Source organism: Eumetopias jubatus, unplaced genomic scaffold, assembly GCF_037043125.1.
Source record: "Eumetopias jubatus isolate StellerSeaLion01/CBP00866 unplaced genomic scaffold, mEumJub1_p1.0 scaffold_1, whole genome shotgun sequence".
In the NCBI taxonomy this organism is placed as follows: domain Eukaryota; kingdom Metazoa; phylum Chordata; class Mammalia; order Carnivora; family Otariidae; genus Eumetopias; species Eumetopias jubatus.
The window spans coordinates 163,627,932-163,651,258 of record NW_028274807.1 but is presented as its reverse complement, the minus strand read 5'-3'; the positions used below and the strand labels follow the sequence as shown (position 1 = coordinate 163,651,258).

Here is a 23,327-nt window from a genome sequence, read left to right as displayed (position 1 = left end):
GAGAAGAAATATTTGAGGTAATGATGGCTGAGAACCTTCCAAAATTAATGACAGATCCTGGAAGCTCAGAGTAGGATCAATATCAAATAGGATAAATATGAAATGTCTATACATACGTATATCTTTTTTTTTAAGATTATTTGAGAGAGGGGAGGGGGGTGGGAGGATGGGTTAGCCTGGTGATGGGTAGTAAAGAGGGCATGTTCTGCATGGAGCACTGGGTGTTATACACAAACAATGAATCATGGAACACTACATCAAAAACTAATGATGTAATGTACGGTGATTAACATTACAATAAAAAATTTAAAAAAAGATTATTTGAAAGAAAGTGTGCTGGGGGAGGGGCAGAGGAAGAGGGAGAATCTCAAGCAGACTCCCCGCTGAGAACCACGGCCCACTCAGGGTTGGCTATCTGAACCCTGAGATGGTGAGCTCAGCAGAAACCAAGAGGCTGAGGCTTAACATTCCCTGCCACCCAGACGCCTCATCTGTATGTAGGTATATCTTACTCAAACTGCATAAACCAGAGAAAATCTTGGAAGAAGCCGGAAGAAAAAATTTTACAGAGAAGACAAAGAATTATAGCTGACTACTCCTCAGGAACATTCAAGAAGAGTGGAGTAAAATATTTAAAGAAATATTTAAAGAAAACCCCCATTCACCTAGAATTCTATATCTGGCAAAATTATCCTTCAAAAGTGAAGGAGAAGTAAAAACTTTCTTAGATCAGTAAGCATACTTCAGAAATGCATCTCATCCACCTTTTGCTTATGAACAAATTGTGGTCCGGAGCTGTTACGTGGGTGAACCAGGAAGGGGTAGTTTCCAAACTTGCCTTCCCCACTCCCCCTTTTGCGAATCAGTTTTTACAGTAAATGTTAGAAATTGTGCACTTGGAACACTTCATTTTGAATCCGGAGAAGTTGAGAGAGAAAAACTGACTTATTTGGGCGCCTGGGTGGCTCAGTCGTTGAGCGTCTGCCTTCAACGCAGGTCATGATCCCAGAGTCCTGGGATGGAGTCCCGCCTTGGGCTCCCTGCTCAGTGGGGATCCTCCTTCTCCTTCTGCCATTCCCCCTGCTTGTGTTCCCTCTCTCGCTGTGTCTCTGTCAAATAAGTAAATAAAAATCTTAAAAAAAAAAAGGCAAAACTGACTTATTTGAGGTTGAAGAGCAAGTTAGTAGCCCACTTGGCATCTGAACGCAGCTCTTCCTGATTTATTTCCAACTGTAATTCTGTTGTTTGACTGAGTTTGAGCCTATTTAAAAATATTTTCCCTTGCGGGGTGGGGGTGAGGAGAGGCTAATTTACAGAGTGTGAAAAGCAAACGTGCCGGGAGGGTGTTCTAAAGCGAAGATGTACTAGCCGGATCCCCGCCCCAAACCCTAAGCCAAGGCTGGCGGGGACTACAAGTTCCAAGCTGCTTCCCGGCGCGCGTGCGCGCGCTGCCTGCCGGGAGGCGTCTCCTGTGCGTCTGCGCGGGAAGTGGAAACCAGCGAGGAGGCGAAGCGGTGTGAGGTCCGTTGGACCGGCAGCGTCGGCTGCTTTGGGTCTGTCCTCGCAGCTAAGCCCGCAGCCCGACCCCTCCGCCGCCATGCCCATGAAGGGCCGCTTCCCGATCCGCCGCACCCTCCAGTACCTGGGCCAGGGAGACATAGTGTTCAAGGACTCAGTGAAGGTCATGACGGTGAACTACAACACGCACGGGGAGCTGGGCGAGGGCGCCAGGTCAGTCGGAGCCCTTTGAAGCCGCCCCCAGGTCGCGCGGACGTACCCTGCTCGCTGTAATGACGTGCTAGTGACGCTGAGACCTGGAGCTGCTCTGGGTGCTCCTTAATCCCGAGGCTGGCCGCCTCAGCTGGGTGCCGTTGGCCCCATTTTACAGACGAGGAGACTGAGGAGCAAGCGGCTTGCTCCAGGTTCCACAGCGAGGACAGCAGGGCCGCGCTGTGCCAGCTGCAGTCGTGACTGAGGTCGGGGAGCGGAGGACAAGGGTCCCCTACACCTTCCCCTACCTCCCCGGTGGAGGACTAGGCTAACCCGGGGAGGCCGCAGTCTCCTTAACTACCTGTGCCTGGCAGGCAGGTGAGCAGTGGGGAGCAGCGGCGCACGTTCTGCTCTGGATGAAGCCAAGCCCAGAGGCCACAGACCCTGTTTAGGTCCCAGCTCTTAACTGCTGGCTTTGGGCGAGTTGCTTCTTCTCATTGTCCCAAACTGGCATGATACCTATGTCCAGAGCCGCTGTGGAGATGTATTGGAAGAAGTAACAGCTGCTAGCACTTACTGAGCCCTCTGTGTGCCGCGTGGTTCTGAATGTTAGTCATGCATTGTCTGATTTGATGTTTATAGGGATGAAGAAACGCACAGAGATGTTAGTAACTTGCTTGCCCAGGGTACCACGCTGGCTAGTGAGTGGTGGTGAGCCGTAGCTGTGAACGTGCTTCTCCGCTGCAGGACTCATCCCCCTCATAAGTGATTATGTCAGCTGTGTAGCCCCAGGCTCCATACCCCCACCAACGCTCCCCCACCCCCACCTTAAACTCCTCGGGGTGGTTTTTCAGCCTGGAGCAGAGTGAGAGCTCCTTAAATGGAAGCTTAGAAAAGAAGTGTTTGAATTGAACCTTGAGGCAGCAGCGGTGCTTTGGGCTTTTCAGGTATTAATTATAAATTTACTGATTGCCTACTGAATGCTTGGTCCCATGCTGTGAGCTGGGGATTCAACAGTGCCTAAGAATAAGTCTTGTCCTTCCGAAGCTTTGGGACAGGGTGTATGGGGTGGATCAAAATGGGATGGGGAGTGCTCCCAGTAGGGTATGTTCCCCCATGGTGAGGGGCCTCTGCTGCACAGATGTTCAGGATAGCCAGAAGCTACCTCCTAGCTATTTGTTGTCCACAGGTGAAGCCAAAAACTTGTACCTGCTTGCATGGGAACAGGTGGGCTGATGGCTTCTGGAAGACCTGGTTCTAGGGGTGAATGGGCACCCAGATACTCCTTCATAACTCACTGCATCCCATCCGTCCATGCTAGGAGTCAGCAGAGGTGGGGCGGTACCAGAAAGGAGGGAAGCAGTCTGGACGGGCCTGCTCAGATTGGGAAAATGTGCCCTGTCACAAGGGGCCATTCACTGCTTGGCTACGGCTAGCCATGTGGGCCCACGGAGAATTTCTGACTTGTCAAGAAGCCAGAAATTCAGATTTTTATATAAATCTCTGGTTTTTTAAATGATCAGTCTATTAGAATAGGCCTGCAGGCCTTATACTAGCAGTTCAAGTATTTTAATACCCTGTTAGGTAAATAACAGCCAAACAGCCATTCTGTGCTTCATAGTTCCGAATGGTAAAAGCCTGTGTATGCCCTTGTGGATTTCGTGCCCTTGGGTTTGAGTCTACCTGACTTGCCCTTTCCAGCCCCACTGGTCTTTGCTTGTTCATATACCCTTAGCGTTTCAGCTGTCCCTTCCTGGATCACCTCCATTCCAAGTACACCAGTATACAACTCCAGGCCAGCCATAGCTTGGGTGTCTGCTGGGTGTGTGGGGAGCTGCCTTAGTGTCTGAGGGCTAAGTCCCTGCTCACCTTTGCCAGATGTTCTTGCCTTTCAGGTGCAATAAAAAAAAAATAACAGCTGCTAGCATTTATTGAGTTCTGTGTCCATCCTGAGCCTCAGGATCTAGGTGAATTTGGTAATTTGATGATGACAGAAGAGTGGTTGAGGTCCAGCCGCACACAGCCCTCCTTTCATTTACTGGTTGTGTGACCTAGGGCAGTTTACTTTTCTGACCTGTTTGCTTAGTTATAAAACCCCACCTTGCAGGGTCTTTGTGAGGATTCAAGTATTAAAATGCCTAAGGTGTCTGGCATGTACAGCAGGTGGTCAACTAAAGGTTACCTACCATTAACTTTGTTCCCAGGTTTCACGAACCGTTTACAACTTCCTGTCGAGGGGCACCTGGGTGGCTCATTTGGTTAAGTGTCTGACTCTTGGTTTTGGCTCAGGTCATGAGATGGAGGCCTATGTTGGGCTTCATGCTCAGCGGGGAGTCTCCTCGAGATTCTCTCTCCCTCTACCCCTCCCCACTGTGTGCTTTCTCTCTCTCAAATAAATAAATAAATCTTCTAAAAACAAAAAAAACAACACAAATTCCTGTTGAATTTTTGCCCTAGTAGTTCTAGGTGTGAGCAATTCCTGCATGGATATGCCCTGGTTTCTTTGTACGATGTTGAGATCCTCTGCTGTGGGGTGGGAATTGAGCAGAGATGTTATAAGCCCAGGAAGGTAAATTCAGCTTTGGAGCTTCGAGCCTTGTGTCCTGTCGTGATGCAAGGCATATAATAGGACCTTACCTCCACTGCCTCCCCTACAGGCAACAACTTCTACAACTCTAACCATTTCATTAGAGTTTCCCTTCCATAGTTAAATACCAAACTTGGAGAGCTGTTTCTTCCTTTTTTAGGTTTAGGCTTATCTGTTGTCTTGCCACTACGGAAGATGAGAATTTAGCTCTTTCCCCACTATTGCCATTCCCCAACCCAACACATGCATATTACTTAGCTCTTCATCCTCCCAGGATAGTCATTTCAGAACTTTGGCTAGAACAATATTCAATGTTTAAATTAATATGACTTTGTAAACACTATACACAGTTGGACCAATTAGAGTACTGTGATTATTTTTTCCTTTTTGTTTTTGCAAAGCTTTTTGTTTTCCCTGGAGTTAATAATTGTCCTTGCTTTTGCTTTGTTTTGCTTGCAGATTCTGCCCCGGTTATGGAAGTCTCCCCAAGTAAATGGTCACACAGTCGCCTTCTGTTGATTCTATCAATTCATCTTCTTAAAAACGAATTATAAGCTCCACTATGGACTGGTTGTCCTGCACTGCCAGCATCTTGGCATAAACATTGAGGCACAGAGCAGTAACTTGTCCTGGCTCAGACAGCTGAGAAGTGATAAAGCTGGGTGACTGTGTTAGTGTCCCATGTATCACTCGCACCTGTCTATCATCTGATGTGTGGGGCAGGGTGGCAGGAAGAAGCAGAGGGCACATTTAAATTAGGATCATTTGGGGAGCCTTTAATTAAGGGACTATTTACAGAGGTATGGGCAAGGACGGGGAAAAGAAACCACAAGGGACTGCGCAGGACCTCAGGTCTAGGCTTGCAGAAGTGATGGGGAGAGGGCTGCCTAACAGGAGCCTGGGACTCAGCCAGGAGATGAGTCAGGGAAAGAATACTTTGACTCTGCCCTCTTCTTTCAGTCTTGCCAGCACTCATTGTTGGCCAAACCCAACATGAAGTCAGAGGTCAAGGAAGCCCACCTCATAGCCCATGTAGGTTAGCACTTCAGGATGGAGAGCAGGTGGAGAGGGATCCAGACATGTAGCTGTGTCCTAATTAGTCCTCTCTCGAAGGACGTTTGTTGTTTCTGTTCCTTTGCTGTAACAAATAATGTCTTTGCATTCAAGTGTAAAAATGTCTAAAAGCAGTGAAATCACTGTCAAGATCTATGCTTTCTATATTTTGCTAGTTCCAAATTGACCTCCAAAGAGGTTAAACCAATTCTTAAGGAAGTGTTTCCTGATTTCTGTAACTTCTTTTTGTTGTTGTTTTTTTAATCTTTAGCAATCTAACAGGTGGAAAAGAATCCTATTTTAACGTACATGACTATTGGGAAGGTATTGAGAATCTCTTCATAAGATGATAGGTTCTTTGGGTTTCTGCCTATAGCTTTTGTGGCTGAATTGTAAAACATTATTTTTTTTAAGATTTTATTTATTTGAGAGAGAGCGTGAGCGTGTGTGTTTGAGTGCACGGGGGCGGAGGGGGAGAGAATCCCAAGCAGACTCTGTGCTGAGCGTGGGGCTCGATCCCACGACCCTGAGATCATGATGTGAGCCGAAATCAAGAGTTGGACAGTTAACCGACTGAGCCACCCAGGCGCCCTTGGATTGTAAATCTTAATGATGTGTAAAACTTTACCAAAGGAATTAGCCTTTTTGCTTTATGTTTTACAAACATTTTTCTTTTGGTTTGGCAAATGTTGATTTTGTTTCTGGTAAATTTTGCCATATAAAAGTTTTAAGGTGGTCCTATTTATCTGTGTTTTAAACCTAAGTTTAAAGGTATTCTCCATGTTTGCTTTCATTTATTTTAAAGTTATGGTACAATTTACATGAAATATAGAGCTTGATGAGCTTCTGCTTAGGAATGAATACACCTGTCTAACCAGCACCCAAGATCTGGGACATTTCATCGTTTTATGTTTACATTTATTCTTCTGCTCAGTGAGTTTTAGGTTAGTGTGCAGTGTGAAGTAGGGGTACAGATGTCTTTTCCCTCAAATGACAAGCCATAAGTCCTGACACCCACTGTTCAGAGAATATACTAATAAATTCCTGACGGCTGCTTTTCTCAGCCTTTTTGTGGGGCAGGGTCCCCTGAGAATTGGATGACAGTTCTGGACGGTCTCCTTCAAAAAATAAACAGGTGCACAGCATTTCAAATTAACTCACAGGTTTAATTTCTTCCCTTTTGCAGGAAGTTTGTGTTTTTCAACATACCTCAGATCCAGTACAAAAATCCTTGGGTACAGATTATGATGTTTAAGAACATGACGCCGTCCCCCTTCCTGCGGTTCTATTTGGGTGAGTGTGGCCTCTGCCACAGCTGGGAGGGTCTTTCCTCCCATCTCTTCCTCCCACCATAGCGCTTGGGGAAATCTGAGATACGAGCTCTTGTAAACGTCCCTTACTTCCATCACTGGCTTTGTGTGTGTGTTTTTTTTTTTTTTTTTAAGATTTTATTTATTTATTTGACAGACACAGCGAGAGAGGGAACACAAGCAGGGGGAGAGGGAGAGGGAGAAGCAGGCCTCCCTCGGAGCAGGGAGCCCGATGATGCGGGGCTTGATCCCAGGACCCTGGGACCATGACCTGAGCCGAAGACAGACGCTTAATGACTGAGCCACCCAGGCGCCCCTCATCACTGGCTTTGGACCATGGCACACAGTGGCCACTGAGGTCTGGACTCTGCTGTTTCTCCAGCCCCATCTCCTGTTGCCCCCACGTCTTTCTACGTGCCTCACAGCGTACAGCTGGTTTTTCCATTGCTTTGCTGCCTTTGCTCATGCTGGTCCCTCTGCCGGAAATCCCCTTGCTGCTTTGCTTATTGATTTATTTTTAAAATCTTTCTGAGATTCCACTTGGGCACGACTTCTTCCAGGAAGCCCTCCCTGCACCCTTACGTTGTCCCTTCCCAGTCTCCCCCAGCTGCCTGCCCAGTGCTGGCCATGCCCTCTTGAGCAGTGTATCTGTGTGTATCTGTGTGTGTCCTTTCCAGGCCGCACACTTCCATGATGCTGTCCTTTCCCACGAGGCACAGAGTAAATGTCGGTTCTGTTCTATTGGGCTCAGTGCCTGGAAGTCAGACCAGATGTTTGGCTCCGCTCTCTACTCAGTCATTCCAACCGTGAGTGAGTCATGTTCCCATTGCTTTGTTTCTCAGGTGAAGGTCCAACATCTGCTTTATGGGTTGTAAGGACCACCTGAAGTGTAGTTTGGGAGATGCTTCAGGAAGCAGAATGAGGCTGTTCTTAAGTCCATTCGGCAAATACGTCTGGCGTGGCCGCTGGGCCCAGGCACAGTGCCTGGGGTGTCGGAGCCGCAGGGACAAAGCTCTCTGCCCTCGTAGGGATGATACCGTAGCAGGAGGAGACCGAAAGGACAAGAAGCTTAGCCAGACAGGATGCCAGGCATAAGTGCTGTGAAAGAAACCTAGAGCGAGGTCAGGTGGGTGAAGAGAATGGTGGTGCAGTAGCAGTTTTGTGGATGTATTTTGTTTGCGTTTTAAACAGTTAATTTCATTGAGGTATAATTTACCCGTAATAAAACACACGGGTCTTCTGTGCATAAATTGATCAGTTCTGACAATTGTTACGTAGCTGTGTTTCCACTTTGCAAGGGATGATACGGAGCATCTCTGACTAGAAAGTCCCCAGGTGCAGCTTTCCAGGGAATTCCCCCTGAATTCCCCCTTCCACCAGGGGCGGCCGCTATTCAGACTTTTCCATAGATCAGTTTTGTTTTGGAACGTCCTACGGGTGGTTGCACAGTGTATGTTCTGCGTCTGGCTTTTACACATCATGTTTTTGAGACTCATCTGTTACGTGTGTCAGTAGTTGATTCATTTTTAGTGCCAAGTGTCCCACTGTAGGAATATATCGGTTTATTCATCCATTCCCCTGTTGATGACATGGGGGTTTTTGTTAAATGCCGAGGCAGAGTTAGAAGTAGATTTATTGGCGATAAGGGGAGGGGGAGGCAGGGAAAGTCCTCGGATGGCAGATCAGGTGGGACATCTCTGGAGGGAAGTCTGGTGGGAGGCGCCTCAGATGGCAGTGCAGGCCACCCAGCAGGGAGCTCCCGAAATGGCCAGGTCCCAGAAGGTGGGCTGCTCCCCCGGAGGGCCTCCGGAGCTGTCGAGGGCTGTTTCTAGTTTTGGCTCCTCGGAGCTGGCGCGCCTCCGCACCTTCCTGTACAAGTTGTCCTGTGGACCTGGGCTTTATGGGGCACCTGGGTGGCTCAGTCGGTTGCTGGGCCCTAGGATCGGTATGTAATGTTCTTAGGCTCTGCTGACCCGCTCTCTCGAACAAACGCCTGTCTCGCCCTGCAGTCAGCAGGGCGTGGGAGCCCTGGTGGCTCCCCATCCTCACCCACTGTTACCTGCAGGTTCCCTGTGGCTGCGTAACAAGTTACCGCAGACTTGGTGGCTTACAACTCACATTTCTTCCATTTCTGTAGAAGGCCAAAGTGGACAAAAATCAAGGTGTCAGCAGAGCCTTCCTTTCTGGAGGCTCGGGGGCAAATTCGTTTACGGGGCTTTTCCAGCTCCTACAGGCCACCCCCATTCTTAGCTTGTGGCCCCTTCCTCCATCTTCAAGGACAGCAACATGGCCTATCTGGCTGGTCTTCCATAGTCATGTGCGCCTTGGACCACCGCCTGGATAGGTTCTCTGATGTTAAGGGTCATGTGATTCATTTAGGCCATGACCTGGGAGAATGGGCCCAACTTCAGGCCTTAACTTGACTCATGTCTGCACAACCCATTTTGCCACTAAGGTGACCTCTTCACACATTCTGGGGGAGTAGGTCAGGGACATGTTTGGGGTCATTCTCTTTACCACGTTAAATTTCTTTTTTTAAAGAGCGCAAGCAGGGTGAGGGTGGGGGACAGACGGAGAGGGAGAGAGAATCTTAAGCAGGCTCTGTGCCCAGCATGCACCCTGACACAGGGCTCAATCTCATGACCCTGAGATCATGACCTGAGCTGAAACCAAGAGTTGGACGCTTAACTGACTGAGCCACCCTGGTGCCCCATAAATACTTAAAATTTTAGCCTTTCAGGGTTCATCAAAGGTTTTTTTTTTTTTTTTTTACGATTTTATTGATTTATTTGACAGAGAGACACAGCGAGAGAGGGAACACAAGCAGGGGGAGTGGGAGAGGGAGAAGCAGGCCTCCCGTGGAGCAGGGAGCCCGATGTGGGGCTCGATCCCAGGACCCTGGGATCACGACCTGAGCCGAAGGCAGACACTTAATGACTGAGCCACCCAGGCGCCCCTCATCAAAGTTTTAATTTGCGTTTTCCCTGTACCTTTTCATGTGCTTATTGGCCGTTCATAAATTTCTTTCATAGAGTCTATTTTGACCAACAAATGCTACAACCCGGGTGAAACTTGAAAACATAAGCCAAGTGAGAGAAGGCAGACACAAGAAGACCACAGATAATATTCCGTTGATTTAAATGTCTGGAACGGGCGAGTCCGTAGGGACAGAAAGTGGTCAGGGGCTGGGGCTGGGGTGGTGTGAATAGGAAGTGATGGTTTAATGGGTGCAGGGTTTCTGTTTGGGGTGGATGAGAAAGTTCTGGAACTAGATAATGGTGAGAGCTGCACGACATTGTGAAGGGAATAGAAACTACAGAATTACACACTTTAAAATGGTTAAAATGGTAATTTTTGTTATGTGTCTTTTACCACATAAAAATACCATTTGACTTTATATTTCTGACTTCATCTGTCCTTAGGCTTATACCACACTATCTTGGCTTGTGGCTTTATAGTAAGTCTTTAGGATCAGGTAGTTTTAAATCTAACTTTGTTCTCTTTTTTTCTTTCCAAAATTACTTTGGCAGTTGTACGTTCTTTGCATTTAGATGTTAACTTTTTAAAAAAGATCTATTTATGTATTAGAGAGAGTGCATGCGAGCGGGTGGGAGGGGCAGAGGGAGAGAAGGAATCCCAAGAAGACTCTGCTCTGAGCACAGAGCCCAGTGCGGGGCTTGATCTCATGACCCTCAATCATGACCTGAGGTAAAATCAAGAATCTGGATGCTTAACTGGCTGTGGCATCTAGGTGTCCTGCCAAATCTGCTTATCAGTTTCTTGGTAAAAGCTTGCTGGGATATTTTTATTTTTTATTTTTAGTAGGCTCCATGCCCAGTGTGGGGTTTGAACTCATGACCCTGCAATCGAGGGTCACATGCTCTCCTGATTGAGCCAGCCAGGCTCCCCGCTTGCTGGGATTTTGATTGGAGTTACATTATAGATCATTTTGAGGAGAAATAGGCATTTTAACAATGTTGAGTATGTTTTGTTACTGTGAAAAGTATTTAAAAAAACAATTCATTTTCCACTTGTTTGGTTACAACTTTATAGAAGCCCAGTTGATTTTTGTGAGTCGGTCTCGTGTCTTGCCACCTTGCTTATTATTTCTAGTAGGTTTTATTTTCTAAATTCTTTAGGATTTTCAATATACACAATTATTCTATCTGCAAATACAGTTTTAACTTCCTTTCCAATCTTTTTATTTCTTTCCTTTCTCTGTGTATTCACTGGCTCAAGTGGCACTCCTACCAGCCATGTAGGAAAGTTCAGTCATTCTGCATTCTCAGCGGCACTTGCGTTACCCATTTAAACAATTTTGAGCCACTCCAATATCGCCCTGTGGTTTTAATTTGCATTTTAATGACTATTGATGGATGAGTATCTTTTTATGTGCTAATTATTAACTGTTATTAATAATTTTTTGTTAAGATTTTATTTGAAATGAAATTGGAACATGAACATCCTCCCATTTTCTTGTTTTTCAAAATTATTTTGTCTATTTTGGGTCCTTTGCATGAATCTGAGACTCGACTTACCAGTTTCTACAAAAACATCTGCTAGGATTTTGATAGATTGCACTGAATCCATGGCCTAGTTTGGGGAGAATTGTCATCTTAAGGATATTGACGATTCTATCCATGACATGGAAATGGAAAATTGCTTTCCATTAAAATAGTATGCTTTATGGGGCACCTGGGTGGCTCAGTCGGTGAAGTGTCTGCCTTCAGCTCAGGTTATGATCCCAGGGTCCTGGGATGGAGCCTTGTGTTGGGCTCCCTGCTCAGCGGGGAGTCTGCTTCTCCCTCTCCCTCTGCCCCTCCCTGCTTGTGTGTGCACTCTTTTTCTCAAATAAATAAATAAAAGTAAGTCAATAGTATGCTTTTGCACATACCTCAGATTTGCTCATGTTTAAAGAAATACGGAAAAAAGAAGGGTATCATTATGGGTTATATAGACAAACATATTTATCTTATTGTTAAAATGCTTCACCACTAAAAGCAAACTGGTCACGGTGACTTGAGGCTGAGGAGCGTGCTGCCCAATCCTTAGCACTTGTCCCCTTTGCTTCCCATTTCCAGATTCCGGGGAGCAGGTCCTCGTGGATGTGGAGACCAAGAGCAATAAGGAGATCATGGAGCACATCAAGAAAATCCTAGGGAAGAACAAGTGAGTTGCCGGGCCTGACCTGGAGGGGAGCAAATGTCTCAGCACGGAGTGAGGGAGGAGAAGGAGCGTCAGGAGGGCGCGCACCAGCCGGAGCTCACGGGCTGCAGAGGCTGTGCCCTCGGGGTTTGCCCTCCCCAGATCCCCAGCTGTGCGGCTGTAAGTCACTGAGCCTATGTGAGCTCTCCCTCCCTCTGTTGTGAGGTGGGGTCAGAGACCCCCCTGCCTCCTCGGGGCCATGGGAAGCTGAGGTGCTGTGGAAACACTCACCTGGGCGGTTGCAGCCACCTGTCCTTAAGAATCTCTCCTTGGAGCTGGTGGGTGTCTAACCCCAGTATGTGTTGGGGATCCGTCCTTTCTCTTTACATGGATGGGAGGAAGGGGAAGGAAGCCAAGAAACTGTGCCTTGGAGGAAGCGCACAGAGGCCTTTGCAGGCCCCTTCCCCCTGACCTTGTGCTGCCTCAGAGCTGGGGCTCCCTCTGGGCTGGAGGGAGGCTGACCGCGGCTGTGTGGGCCCTGCGCGAGCCGGCTGGCCTGGGAGGCCTGTGGGGGAGGGCCGGCAGACTTTGGGGTCGGGGAGAAGGTTGAGAGGCACGGCAGAGCCCGGTCTCCCTGGCCGCTGGGGGGGTGCACTTGGCCAAGAAGTGCCACGCTGCCTAGAGGCTCAGAGCGCTGTTCCCACACCTGTTGCTGTCTGTGCTCTTCGGCAGGGAAACCCTGGAGAAGGCGGAGCAGGAGAAAAAGCAGCTTTCTCACCCAGCCCACTTTGGGCCCCGAAAGTACTGCCTGCGGGAGTGTATCTGCGAGGTGGAAGGGCAGGTTCCCTGCCCGGGCCTGGTGCCCTTACCCAAGGAGCTGACGGGGAAGTACAAAGCAATGCTGAAGGCCAGCACCCAGGACTGAGGCCCCAGGCCACACCCAGGGAGGCCTCTGGTTCTGTCCCTGACGGGACTCTGAAAGATCTCTTTGCCATGAGAGGGTCCCCTTCGCACACCTGTGTGAAAGGACGTGGCAGGGTCGGGGGAGTATCTCCGCTCTATCAGGTCAATAAAATGCGTCCTCTCCCCGGCATGGTGATGTGTGTCTGGTCCGGTGGGCACGGGAGAAAGGCCCGTGTGGGGCTCGGGAAGGTCTGAGGCCACAGCCTGCTGACATCCCTGTGTTGGTCCTGCCGCCCTTTCCTCGTCTCTGTTGGCTTCGATTCTTCTTCCAGGCCCTGCTCTGGAGAGTTAGGAGCTGCTGGGGTTGGATCTGGTAGGATCTGGCTGGAGCTAGGTGGTTGGCAACGTGGAAGTCCCCCTCCGCTCAGGCTCTTTGGGCTTTTTCAGAACTCCCAGGGCAAGCGTTGTGTCAGCGCTCCCCTTTTAAACTGCTGAAGCCAACCCACTCTCCTCCCGGGAGGCCTGGCTGCCAGCAGTGCAGGAGGCCCTGTGACGGGCGCAGACCAGCCACCCTCCGGTGTGCGCCCTCGGCCAGTTGCCTCCCCGGCCCCGGGGCCCGTTCACAGTTTTGCAGGTCAGGAGATGGGGGACGGGCGGAGGGGCGGGCTGGCCGAGACTTTGGGGCCCTGCTCTGAGGGCTGGTATCGGAGGCTGCCCTCTTGCTCATTCAGGCCTTACTTTGTAAGGTTTGGAAGAGGAGGTGAGGGCTTACGGAGGGTCCGCCTAGTTCTTTCCTCACAGGGCATGGATCCTGCGGTCACTTGCTGGTTTCAGCCCTCAGGCAACACCAGAGCCTTCAAGGGTTGGCTACCTTACGGTTTAGCTGGTCAGAGTGAAGGATGAGACTCTGCCCTGTGGGAAGCAGCCGGCCAACGGGGCTGAAAGGAGCAGGGGGAGGTCAGGAGGTAGACTGCTATGGGAAAGGTTGTGGAACCAGAATGTTTTATAGCCCATTACATTGGAAGGATTTGGCTTCTTTTACATTTGATGCTCAGGTTGTGGTTTACTGTGATTTTGTACCTGAGTGGTGTTCAGGGGTCATGGCTGGTGGGCACGTGCATGCGTGCGTGTGCGGGATGGCTGCAGACTCACCAGGGCTGTGCGTCTAATTGCAGGTCCGCACCACAGGGCACCCCGCCCCCCTTTACCATTTTAGAGGATGAGTAGAGAAATCTGTCCTCCATTCTAATCCTTCTGTCTTGTTTCTAATAACCGCTCCCAGGTGACCACAGCTGTGGTTTTCCCGCCAGCCGCTGGGGCTTTTCAGAGCCTGTTCCCTTTGGTCTGTGTGCACAGCAAGTGCGCCAGCGTTAGGGAAGAAGTACCCCTTCCATCCACAGCCCAACGGGGGGCCCCAGAAAGGTTGCTGACCTGGAAACAGGATAGCGAGCCCTCCTTGGAGAGAAGCATCTAGTGCCTGATGGGACAGTGCCGCCCCTCTCTTTACAGAGACTTGAAATAAGCACCACTAGGGGGCACGGTTCTCTCTTTAAACCTTTGTCTTCTATTTCTGCCGAGATTTAGTAATGATAAAAGGTGGGTTTAAAATTTACAGAAACGGGAGGAAAAAATCGCTACGAGGAGTTATGTTTTTTTCTTCGCACCAACGATGTTCACATGGTTTTAGACCTTGTTCTTCTGCAGTGACTGATTTCATTTTGAGTACGACCTGGCAGGGCCATTTAAAGCTGGTTGGGGCACCTGGGTGGCTCAGATGGTTAAGCATCTGCCTTTGGCTCAGGTCATGATCCCAGGGTCCTGGGATCGAGCCCCACATTGGGCTCCTGGCTCAGCAGGGAGCCTGCTTTTCCCTCTGCCTCTCTCCTTGCTCATGCTCTCTCGCTCGCTCTGTCTCTCTCTGTGTCTCAAATGAATAAAAAAAAAAAATCTTTAAAGCTGTCTGGTTGGTGGGGGGTGGGGGGGTTCTGCCAGGAATCTGACTTTGGACCTCAGAATCCTCACCAGTAAAATGAGAAGTCACGTGACATACTGAGCAAGTTCTTTCCAGCTTCTACAACTAGAAGAACACGCTTTTATTCTGGATAGTCATTACCCTTACGGGAAGCATGTGCTGGTTTGCAGCCTGGCTCTGGCGCATCTGTGCCGACAGCCTGTGTGGTCTGGCAGCCCACAGGTGCTCTGCTCCGGAACCAGCTGCCTGGCTTTTTGACCTTCACACCGAGGACCGGCCCCAATGGAAAAGGCCACACCTTTCCCGCTAAAGGTGTTTACAAGTCCAGTGGGCCAGCACGTGGATTCTGGCTGAGACTAAGGGGAGGTGAAAGCAGTAGGGCTCCGACCACAAGCTGCTTCCTCACCACCTGCTTGGGGTAAGACAGCACGCACGGCACCCCTGGGGATCAGGCATTACTGCTATCACTATTAGAAGAAATGAGAAGATGCACATTTAGTCTTTAATTCATTTTTTTAATAGTATAAACCTCATTTAGGTAGTAGTATTAAGCCACAACGATAATGCCACATTGAAACAGCATTTAATAAAATGCATAAAGCTAATTCATGCACTGCAATACTCTATATACAAACACAACAATGCAAATTCTTCTTCAAGACTGAAGACATTGATTAGATATAAAATTCAGTTTAAAAAGAACATGCTATTTTTTAAATGCCATCACAAACAAAGCTGATTTCAAGCTACAGCTTTCAACAGGTTTTAAACCTGGAATTAAAATGTAACGGCATAAACAGTATTTTCTATATTGTTAAGGGCAGAAGTTACAGAAACGGTCCCAAAAAAATCTAACACCCGAATTTTCCTTTAACAGATGTCTTTTAAAAGGGCTGGTAACGCAGCTACATTTTAACAGGTCCAAACTACAGGTAAAAACTATGGTTTGTACTATGAAAAATGTGCAGCTTTTCAGTTATAAAACTAGTTGAACACTGGTTTACAAGAGAATGGGGAGAACGGAGACTGTAGAAAAATATTCCAGCACTTGAGTTGTATGTGGCGGCAGCATCTGAGTCCATGGATGCTCTGGTCGTTAATGGTAATTGAATATATGTTCCTAAAGACAAGCCATTTGTAACTTAAAAGTCTACTATTTCCAAATGTTATCCAAGTATTAAGCTTATCACAGTATGTCAGCTGATAAATGTTGCCAAACTTTTCCCCCCAATATTTATAGCATTTTTTTTTTCTATGCTCTTACGTATAAATATTGAGACACCGGATTATTGGTTTCTGAACTGAAAGTCTAGCTGGGCCTTAAAAATATCTCAGGCATTCCCCACCCCTAAGATAGTTTAATTATTCTTAGATTGCTGTTAAAATACCCTCCCAAATGAAAATTTTTATTAAGATTCATTTAGAGACTGTCAAGCTTCTTCTTGTATTTTAACTGGAAAGCCACCTTCAATAGTGTGATTGTCACAACAGGCAAGGACAGGGGCAAGGGTCAAATAAGCACTGTTGGATGAGGCCAGTGAAGTAGCAGAGTTTTTTTTTTTTTTTTTTTTTTTACATCCAATAGAGGGGAAGCTGAAGGCTAAATGACCCACCGTCTCACAAAAGGCACTGAGTACTACGGTCTCAATGAAGTGTTTTCAAACATTTCGGTAGCTTATTTAAAACAACAAAAAACCCCCCAAAACCCAAAAAACACCACCAACAAAAAACTAGAAAACCTGTGGATTATGTGAGTTTTTGCAGTTCTCCAGAGACTCCCTTCAGCGGGCCAGCTTGCAGCCCTCGGCCAGGCAGGCCCCACTTCCCAGGTCTGTAAGCAGCTCTGCTGGGCTGGGCTCTGGCTCCCGAGTGCCGTGTCTCAGTTTAAAGCCCAATTAAGGGGGAAAATTAATCAGAACAGACCTGGACAAGAAAAATTTGGCATCTGTAGCTTTTTAAGGGCACAAATAGCCTTATTAAAATACCATTTTTATCTAAAAATTTTAAAACAATTTATAAAGGATTTATGTCAGTGGATTTTATTCACATGCTACAGTTAAAGAAGTAATTTAAAATTTGTAACTTCTATGCCATAAGTTATCTTATTCATGCTTATTTTAAAAGACTACTTGGTAGGTTTTTTTCAACTGGCATTAGAGATAGGAGTCTGTTGAGTCACAGGGCAGTGCCCACCGTTTGCTAAGTCCAGAGCAAGCGGAGACCTGGGAGGCAGGCCCCAGCACACGGACCGTTCCGAATCTCTGACCATGAGGCCTATCTCTGGACCACATGACAAGAGCAAGTACCTGGGAAGGCCGACAGCTCCAACCGCCAAGTTCCTTCCAGTCAGGCTATAGACAGGCATTAGGCGCCCAGGTGAAAGACCCCACCTAGTTTTCAACTTTCTAGCTTTCTGGCTGCTGTCTGACCCAGAGAATATACAATATACAGCAATGTCCTCCTATCAGGACCTTTTCTGTCTGGAACTTTTCCTTGGCATAGGGTGGAGATTCTGCCTTCATGGCCTTTCCCAGCCAGGCTCACTCTAAGGAAAATGGAGTTAAAATATCAGCAAATCCAGCCTGCTGAGGGACCTTGGAACACCCACATCAATTTACTTTAGCAACTCTATCATAGACTCTCTTTAAAACATAAGGGAACTTTGGATACATGGCTACATGTCTGTATACATAATATATACATCTATGTACACACACACTATATACACTGTACATATATAGAAGATATAAACACATGTACATTCAGTCAGTCATACAAGCCTATAAATCTGTACACGCACAATGCCGCTGAAGGGACCCCAGGGCTGGACATGCGCAAGTGTGCGCCGGCAGGAGGCATACGTGAGGATGTCCAGAACCCTGTGTACAAAAGACCCAAACCCAGCCTATCTCGATTAGGGCTTGGCTTTACAAATTTACATCAAAGTTAAGACATTTCAAAGAGCCGTACAATCTAGAGACTGGAAGTGGGACAAAGGAAGCATATGGGCATATCTGCCCGGCCCGCTCCACTATCCATCCCTCCATTCATTCATAGCCGGGATGAAAGTGAACGTCAGAAGATGACTTTTCAGGGCCTAGACTTAGAGAAGAGTTGAAATGTCATCTACAGCCCCACTGCACATGAGGCCCTTTCCACTGGGAAGTGGGTGACAAGCTTCTGGACGCTGATCTGATCAGGTCCTGAAACTTGGCTCCATAGCCAAGGGCTGCGTGTCAGGCAGAGGGCAGGCTGGGGGGCAAGACTGCTCTACTAGAAATTCCCCTGAAGGATGAGGATGTGGTTTTTGTCCAGAATAAAAGCACTAGATATAGCCATTTCGATTCTTAGCTCCCTGCCGTGGCTATCCCCAACACAAGCAAAAGCACTCAGTGAGTCTACTACGGCCACAAGCACGTCCCAGTGAGCGTGTGGCCACCGCACCAGGGAGCCCAAGAGAAGGCGCATCCGTCGCTCTCACCGTGGTTGGTGGCAACTGCCTCAGAACACAGTCCACATTTAATAGTGACACGCTAGACAGCAGTCCCTCTTGAGGGCGTTTACATAACATCTTACAACACGTGACTACACCTGAAATTAACTATAAAAACCCAAACAACAAAGAACCCCAACCACAGCCTCACGGCAGAAGTTAGATAATAAATAATGGTAACCTCCCAACAGACACACATACAAATCTCAGATTAGAAGGGTGGAATAACCTGGAAAGTATCATTTGCTTGTGTAATTTGGACTTTTTCTAAGTCTCTTCCTGTCCTGCTTTATCATTCTGTGTAATGACCTCCACGATTTCAACACCTAACTGTCTAGCATTATCGGAGATACCACTGGCATCAAGAAGCACTGACGCGTCCTGCCACCTCCTTTCGCCGGTGGACCTCTCCTCGCAAGGGAGGGAGAGCCAGGCCAGCAGAAGGGACATGTGGGCAGGCTGCGTGGTGAAGAATCTGCTCCTGGCTTATTTCACTCAGAGACCCAATGGGTAGAGGGCTGGCCTTCCTTGACTAAATCTAGACTTTCACAGACTAACAAGGGGTAAAAGCCTTGTGAAAGCTGAACCTCAGTATTTGCCTGGGATCCCCTTACGTTGTTGACTTTGGGCTTCTCTTCACCAATCTGACAAGACGGAACGGACCCGCTGTCAAAGTGTGAAATGATTTGGGGCAGCAAGAAATCAGCTTGTGTGAACAGGATCTTTAGGGAGAAGTCTACTTCAAAATAAGGCCAAGAGGATCTGGGAAACTAATGAGTGTTCAAGGCCCAAAATGGTCCACTGCAATCAGCCAGCATCAGTGAAGGGACTCAAGGGCCAGCACCAGGTCAGAATCAACAGCCCTCCAAGCCAAGCCGGTTCCTCTCCAGGGCTATCCTGCCAGGGTGCGGCACTCACTCACCCAGATGTTCAGTTTTTCTGCCGGTTATCACCTTTACCCCAAAACTCTTCAGCAGTGGCGTCGTTGGGACCTCAGTCGAGGTCTTGGCTAAACCGTCCCAGTATCTGAAGGCAACCTGAGTCTACAAGCCGAACGGACACAAGACTTCCAGGGCCAGCCCCAGGAAGAAGGGGTGGGCCTCCTCCCCAACACTGAGAATCAGATCTGGGAGATGTGACATAGCATGTAATCCCAGAGAACAGCTATGTGATCAACAGACAGGCTTACGTTAAAAAATCAAAAGAACAGAAAAGAAGCAACTTGCTGTGTAAAATGCACAAACACGGTTGAAGATACCCTCTGCTGAAATCCTTCCCGAGCAGAAATGAACAGACCTGCCCTAACTTCACTGTCTTGGCTAGTTTTTTTTTTTTTTCTTAATTTTGAAATTTAAATCACTTCAAAGTTAGAAAACCAAAAATTGAAGCAGGCAAAATTAAATTCTTTCCATCATTTTATAATAGGCACCCCTATTGTCTCCAAAATTTGCTTCCAAGACATGAACTATAAATAATATAATTAAATCCAAACAGGAATTCAGAAGTTGGAGATACTGTCCCCACTTAATTCCCACTAACGACTTTCACAAAGTGCTGCTAATGCTTCAAGAGCATTCTGTTGTGTCCTAAGGCAGTGGCCGGCAGGCTGGTACCTACACAGCACCTGAGACCCCACCTTGATGAGGGCCTGAGCCAGGCCGGGGAGTGCCTTTGAGGCCGGGGAAGCGCACTGGGATCTTTCTGGATACCATATGATCAAAAGATCTGGGAGACACAGATTTAACTTCAGCTATTTTCTTAATCTGGGCTATACAGAAAGGAAATGAAGAGTACCTGACTGGGTCTTGGACACGGCACTTTTCCCAAGCAGGAAATGCCCGCTGCTTGCATCCATGAGATTTTATGGGTGCTCTTCTCTAGATAGAACTTCCTTATAACTGCATTCTGTTCTTGTAAACGATGGTCGCTATAACTTAAGAGAAAGAAGATAACTTTGGGAGTTAAGGGTTTTTTGTTTGTTGTTTTTTGTTTTTTTTTAAGAGCAGGTAGCTTGCTTCTGCATCCATCACCTAAAATGCTCCAGGGTTCTTTGCTGGCACACACCTGGGGGAATCAAAGTGCATGGTGTACCAGTACCATTCAAAAAACTGCCAACAGAAATGCTCAGTCTGGAGACACTTTGGAAAACCCTGATATTTAAGGTCAACAGAGAAACCTTCCATTCAGCCGCACCACCACCACCACCCTGGCCAGGCAGCAAAATCCTGCACCTCCCCCCACCCCCTGGCCCCCCATCCCCTTCACAGTTCTGAGTGAACTGCAGGAATACAGCTCTTCTTGAGGGGACGTTTGGAATGGAAACCCCGTGAGAAGGGAACCTTTGTACTCCTCCATCTGAACAACAAGCAACCGCCCCAGACTGCATTCAGGAATTACTGTCGGGTTCAAAATGCCCACCTTGCACTTTTTGGTCAGAAGGCTCTGTCTGCCGTGAGTGGTGGAGGTGATGTGGGGATGTTTTCAGTTGCTGCAGGAATTGGCAGTTAATGTCTGACTGGTTGTAATCCAATTCTGAGAACCAGTCATCAGAAGAGAGCCCCAGGTTTGGAGGAGCCTGCAGATGCCAGTCACAGACCAGAACCAGAGGTCAGGGAAGCTGACAAGCATCATCAACTCACAGCGGAGGAAGCTTCCTGTTTGGGTCACCACCGACTGTGCCTCCACACTCCCACTTACTGCATGATACAGATGAGCCACATTTTCATTCGTTCATAGGAATTTAGTTCAACACCACCAATGTGTGCATACAATTAGGAATGATGCCATCTTTTCTTAAACATAAATGATTGTCTCCTGTACCCTAGTGCGTTTTCACAGAAATTACTAGCATTTCGGCAAAAGACATATACAGTTTTCCGTTTGTCCTGCCCAAGGGCAAGATGTTGCTAACATTACGCATTGATAAGAAGTGCTTAGAAAGTGCTAATATTATTACCCTGGTAATTAGTAGCTATTAATTCCAAGGACATTTTTAATATATATACACACATACTGTTCTCTTAGGTTCTTTTTGTTTTGTTTAATACTAGTCTCTGACATTATAAAACTCTGTTTTTTGCCCTTTGAGGATTTCTAAATACAAACTGGGTTAAAAGATTGTTCCAAAATCTGCTTCATCAAAAGGCATTAAAACATTTCTTATGGCAGGAAAGGATCCTACTAGTCTTTTAGTTGCTATTGTCTGGGATTAACAGATAAGAAGAAACCAGGTAGGAAATGGCTAACATATTGGAAATATTTGCACATACCAAAATACCACTACTTTATTTTCTCTGTATCCGAGTGGTCCTGGGAGGATCCTTTTGCTTCTCTGCAGGTGTGTGGTGCGCACTATAGGCTGGCTCCGGTGATCTGGCCATTGTACTCTGCTGTCTCCATCTTGAGGATGTAGGGGATTATGCTGTCTATCGACACATTGCCAATGAGACCAGTGAAAAAAAGTTCTTCTGTTATGTTGGAGCTCATCAGCCTGAGTGCCGGCAGGCGAACGAGAATCCGGGCCAATCTGCGAAAGGGAGGGTCCTTAGAGAAAGGGGATTCACTGCCCTTCAGACTTCTCCCTAGACAGGCTCCTGGGACCCTGTCTGCACTGCTTGGAATTAAACCAAACAGACCTATGATCTACCCCCTGTATTTCAAATTTCAACAGTTCCTCTTGTAGGAATTTATCATGAGGAAAAAAAAAAGAAATCAAAACTAAGTACAAAGACGTCTGTACAAATGTTTCCTTCATTTTTAATAATTGTCCGCATCCCCACCAAAAAAGAAAAATTTGGAAATCCATAAAGGATAGGTTAAAAAGTATGGTGTGTCTCCATATAAAAGATCACTATATACCCATTAAAAAGTATAAAAAAGATCTATGTCACTGGTAAGGAAAGCAGTCCATGACGTATAGCTGAATAAAAGCAGACTGGGAAGCAGCAAGTACAGGGCAGTCTTGCTGGTATAGATTTATTTGTGTGACATGCATACAAAAGTATTCGGAAGGATGTTCACCAAAATGTGAATAGGCTGGCCTCTGGGTTTGGGGATTTGGAGTGCTTTTACTTATTAAACTTCTTCTGTATTCCTGTACTCCCCTAATTCCCAGTGTTCGTACAGCATTATAATTAAAAATAAAGCAAAAGATTGTCTTCAGTTTGAAAACACCCTGGGTGGGAGGGCACACCATGACCCTGTCGTGGTGGGCCACTGCTGCTGTATCTGAAGCATGTGACTGGCGTTCCCTGCCACTGCACAGAAGCTCACTGCGGGGCCAGCCCGGGCTGGAAACAACCTACATTCTCATCAGTGGGGAAGTGTTAAAGAAATTACAGCATCTCCTTAGCCACAAAAGATGAAGTATGCTCACTTCAACATTAAATGAAAAAAGGGTTACAGAACCTTACTTTGTATTTTATGATTCCAATTACACAAATATAAAAAATTTCTGGAAGGAAATGCATAAAACATTAACAGGTATCTACGAAAGGTGGTATTTATATGGATGTTTTCATTTTACTTTCCAGAATGTTCTCACTTTTTTCTATAGTAAACATTGTTATTTTTTAAAAGAGAATATATATATTATGCAAGCAGCATTCCAGCACCATCCTCCATTCGTCTAGCCACCATGAGTCTTACAGGACACACAAAGGTATAAGGGGACACCAGCACAGACCATGAGGGGCTGACAGGCTTAAGGGTCTTGGGGAGTCAGCAAAGATAAATCAGGGAGGACTTCCTGGGGGAGGTGGGGTGGCATGAGAGAGATCAGCTGGGCTTTAGAGGCTGGCTGAGGTTTCTCTCAGCAGAGATGTAAACAGTGGGGAAGAATGGGAGGGTATTTCAGGAGGAGCAAACAGTACGAGAAAAGGCATAAAGAGAAAAAAAATAATGCAGAAAAAGAGGTCAACGATCCTAGGACCTTGTTTTGAGAACTGTCTTTGAGTGAGTTTCTGAGTCCCATGAGAAAGCCTCCCTTCCCTCATTTTTGGTCCCAAATCACTTGGCTGGCCATCTCCTCTATCCCTGGGTCCCTGACTAGATTTTTTCAGAAACACCTACTTTCCAAGGCCAGAGAGTTGCTGTTGTCAAGATGACCCTAGTGTGCTGTGGCTGCGCCAGCAGCCCCCAGAGAGGCATTTCCAG

General features: G+C 47.2%; 2 protein-coding genes across 9 annotated transcripts in view; one reads left to right on the top strand and one right to left on the bottom strand.

Moving 5' to 3' along the window:
• Positions 1–1,483: 1,483 nt before the first annotated feature.
• MRPS25 (mitochondrial ribosomal protein S25) lies at positions 1,484–12,896 on the top strand. Its single transcript, XM_028101851.2, has 4 exons — positions 1,484–1,731; positions 6,537–6,643; positions 11,742–11,829; positions 12,538–12,896. The coding sequence occupies exons 1-4, from the start codon at positions 1,598–1,600 to the stop codon at positions 12,728–12,730; spliced, it is 522 nt and encodes a 173-aa protein (XP_027957652.2). The 5' UTR covers positions 1,484–1,597; the 3' UTR covers positions 12,731–12,896.
• A 2,159-nt stretch (positions 12,897–15,055) lies between these two features.
• The window catches only part of NR2C2 (nuclear receptor subfamily 2 group C member 2), a 93,764-nt gene continuing 85,492 nt past the window's right edge, over positions 15,056–23,327 (bottom strand). For 2 of the 8 annotated variants that reach the window (XR_003608900.2, XR_003608894.2), the window contains 2 exons: positions 20,592–21,699; positions 15,062–20,106 (listed from right to left, as the gene is read on the bottom strand). Coding sequence is in view for 1 of the 8 variants with exons in the window: in XM_028101641.2 (XP_027957442.1) it covers positions 21,525–21,699 (175 nt within the window). In the remaining 7 variants the exon portion in view is untranslated. Of the gene's footprint in view, positions 20,107–20,428; positions 21,700–23,327 lie in introns of those variants that run through there. The other 6 variants (XR_003608899.2, XR_003608896.2, XR_003608895.2 and 3 more) reach the window with 6 other exon arrangements.

Bases quoted from the DNA above. Each gene is read 5' to 3' on its own strand.
- MRPS25 (XM_028101851.2), top strand. From the start codon at position 1,598: ATGCCCATGAAGGGCCGCTTCCCGATCCGCCGCACCCTCCAGTACCTG. The intron at 6,644-11,741 runs GTGAGTGTGGCC...TCCCATTTCCAG, and splicing joins CTTCCTGCGGTTCTATTTGG to ATTCCGGGGAGCAGGTCCTC. The intron at 11,830-12,537 runs GTGAGTTGCCGG...GCTCTTCGGCAG, and splicing joins AAAATCCTAGGGAAGAACAA to GGAAACCCTGGAGAAGGCGG.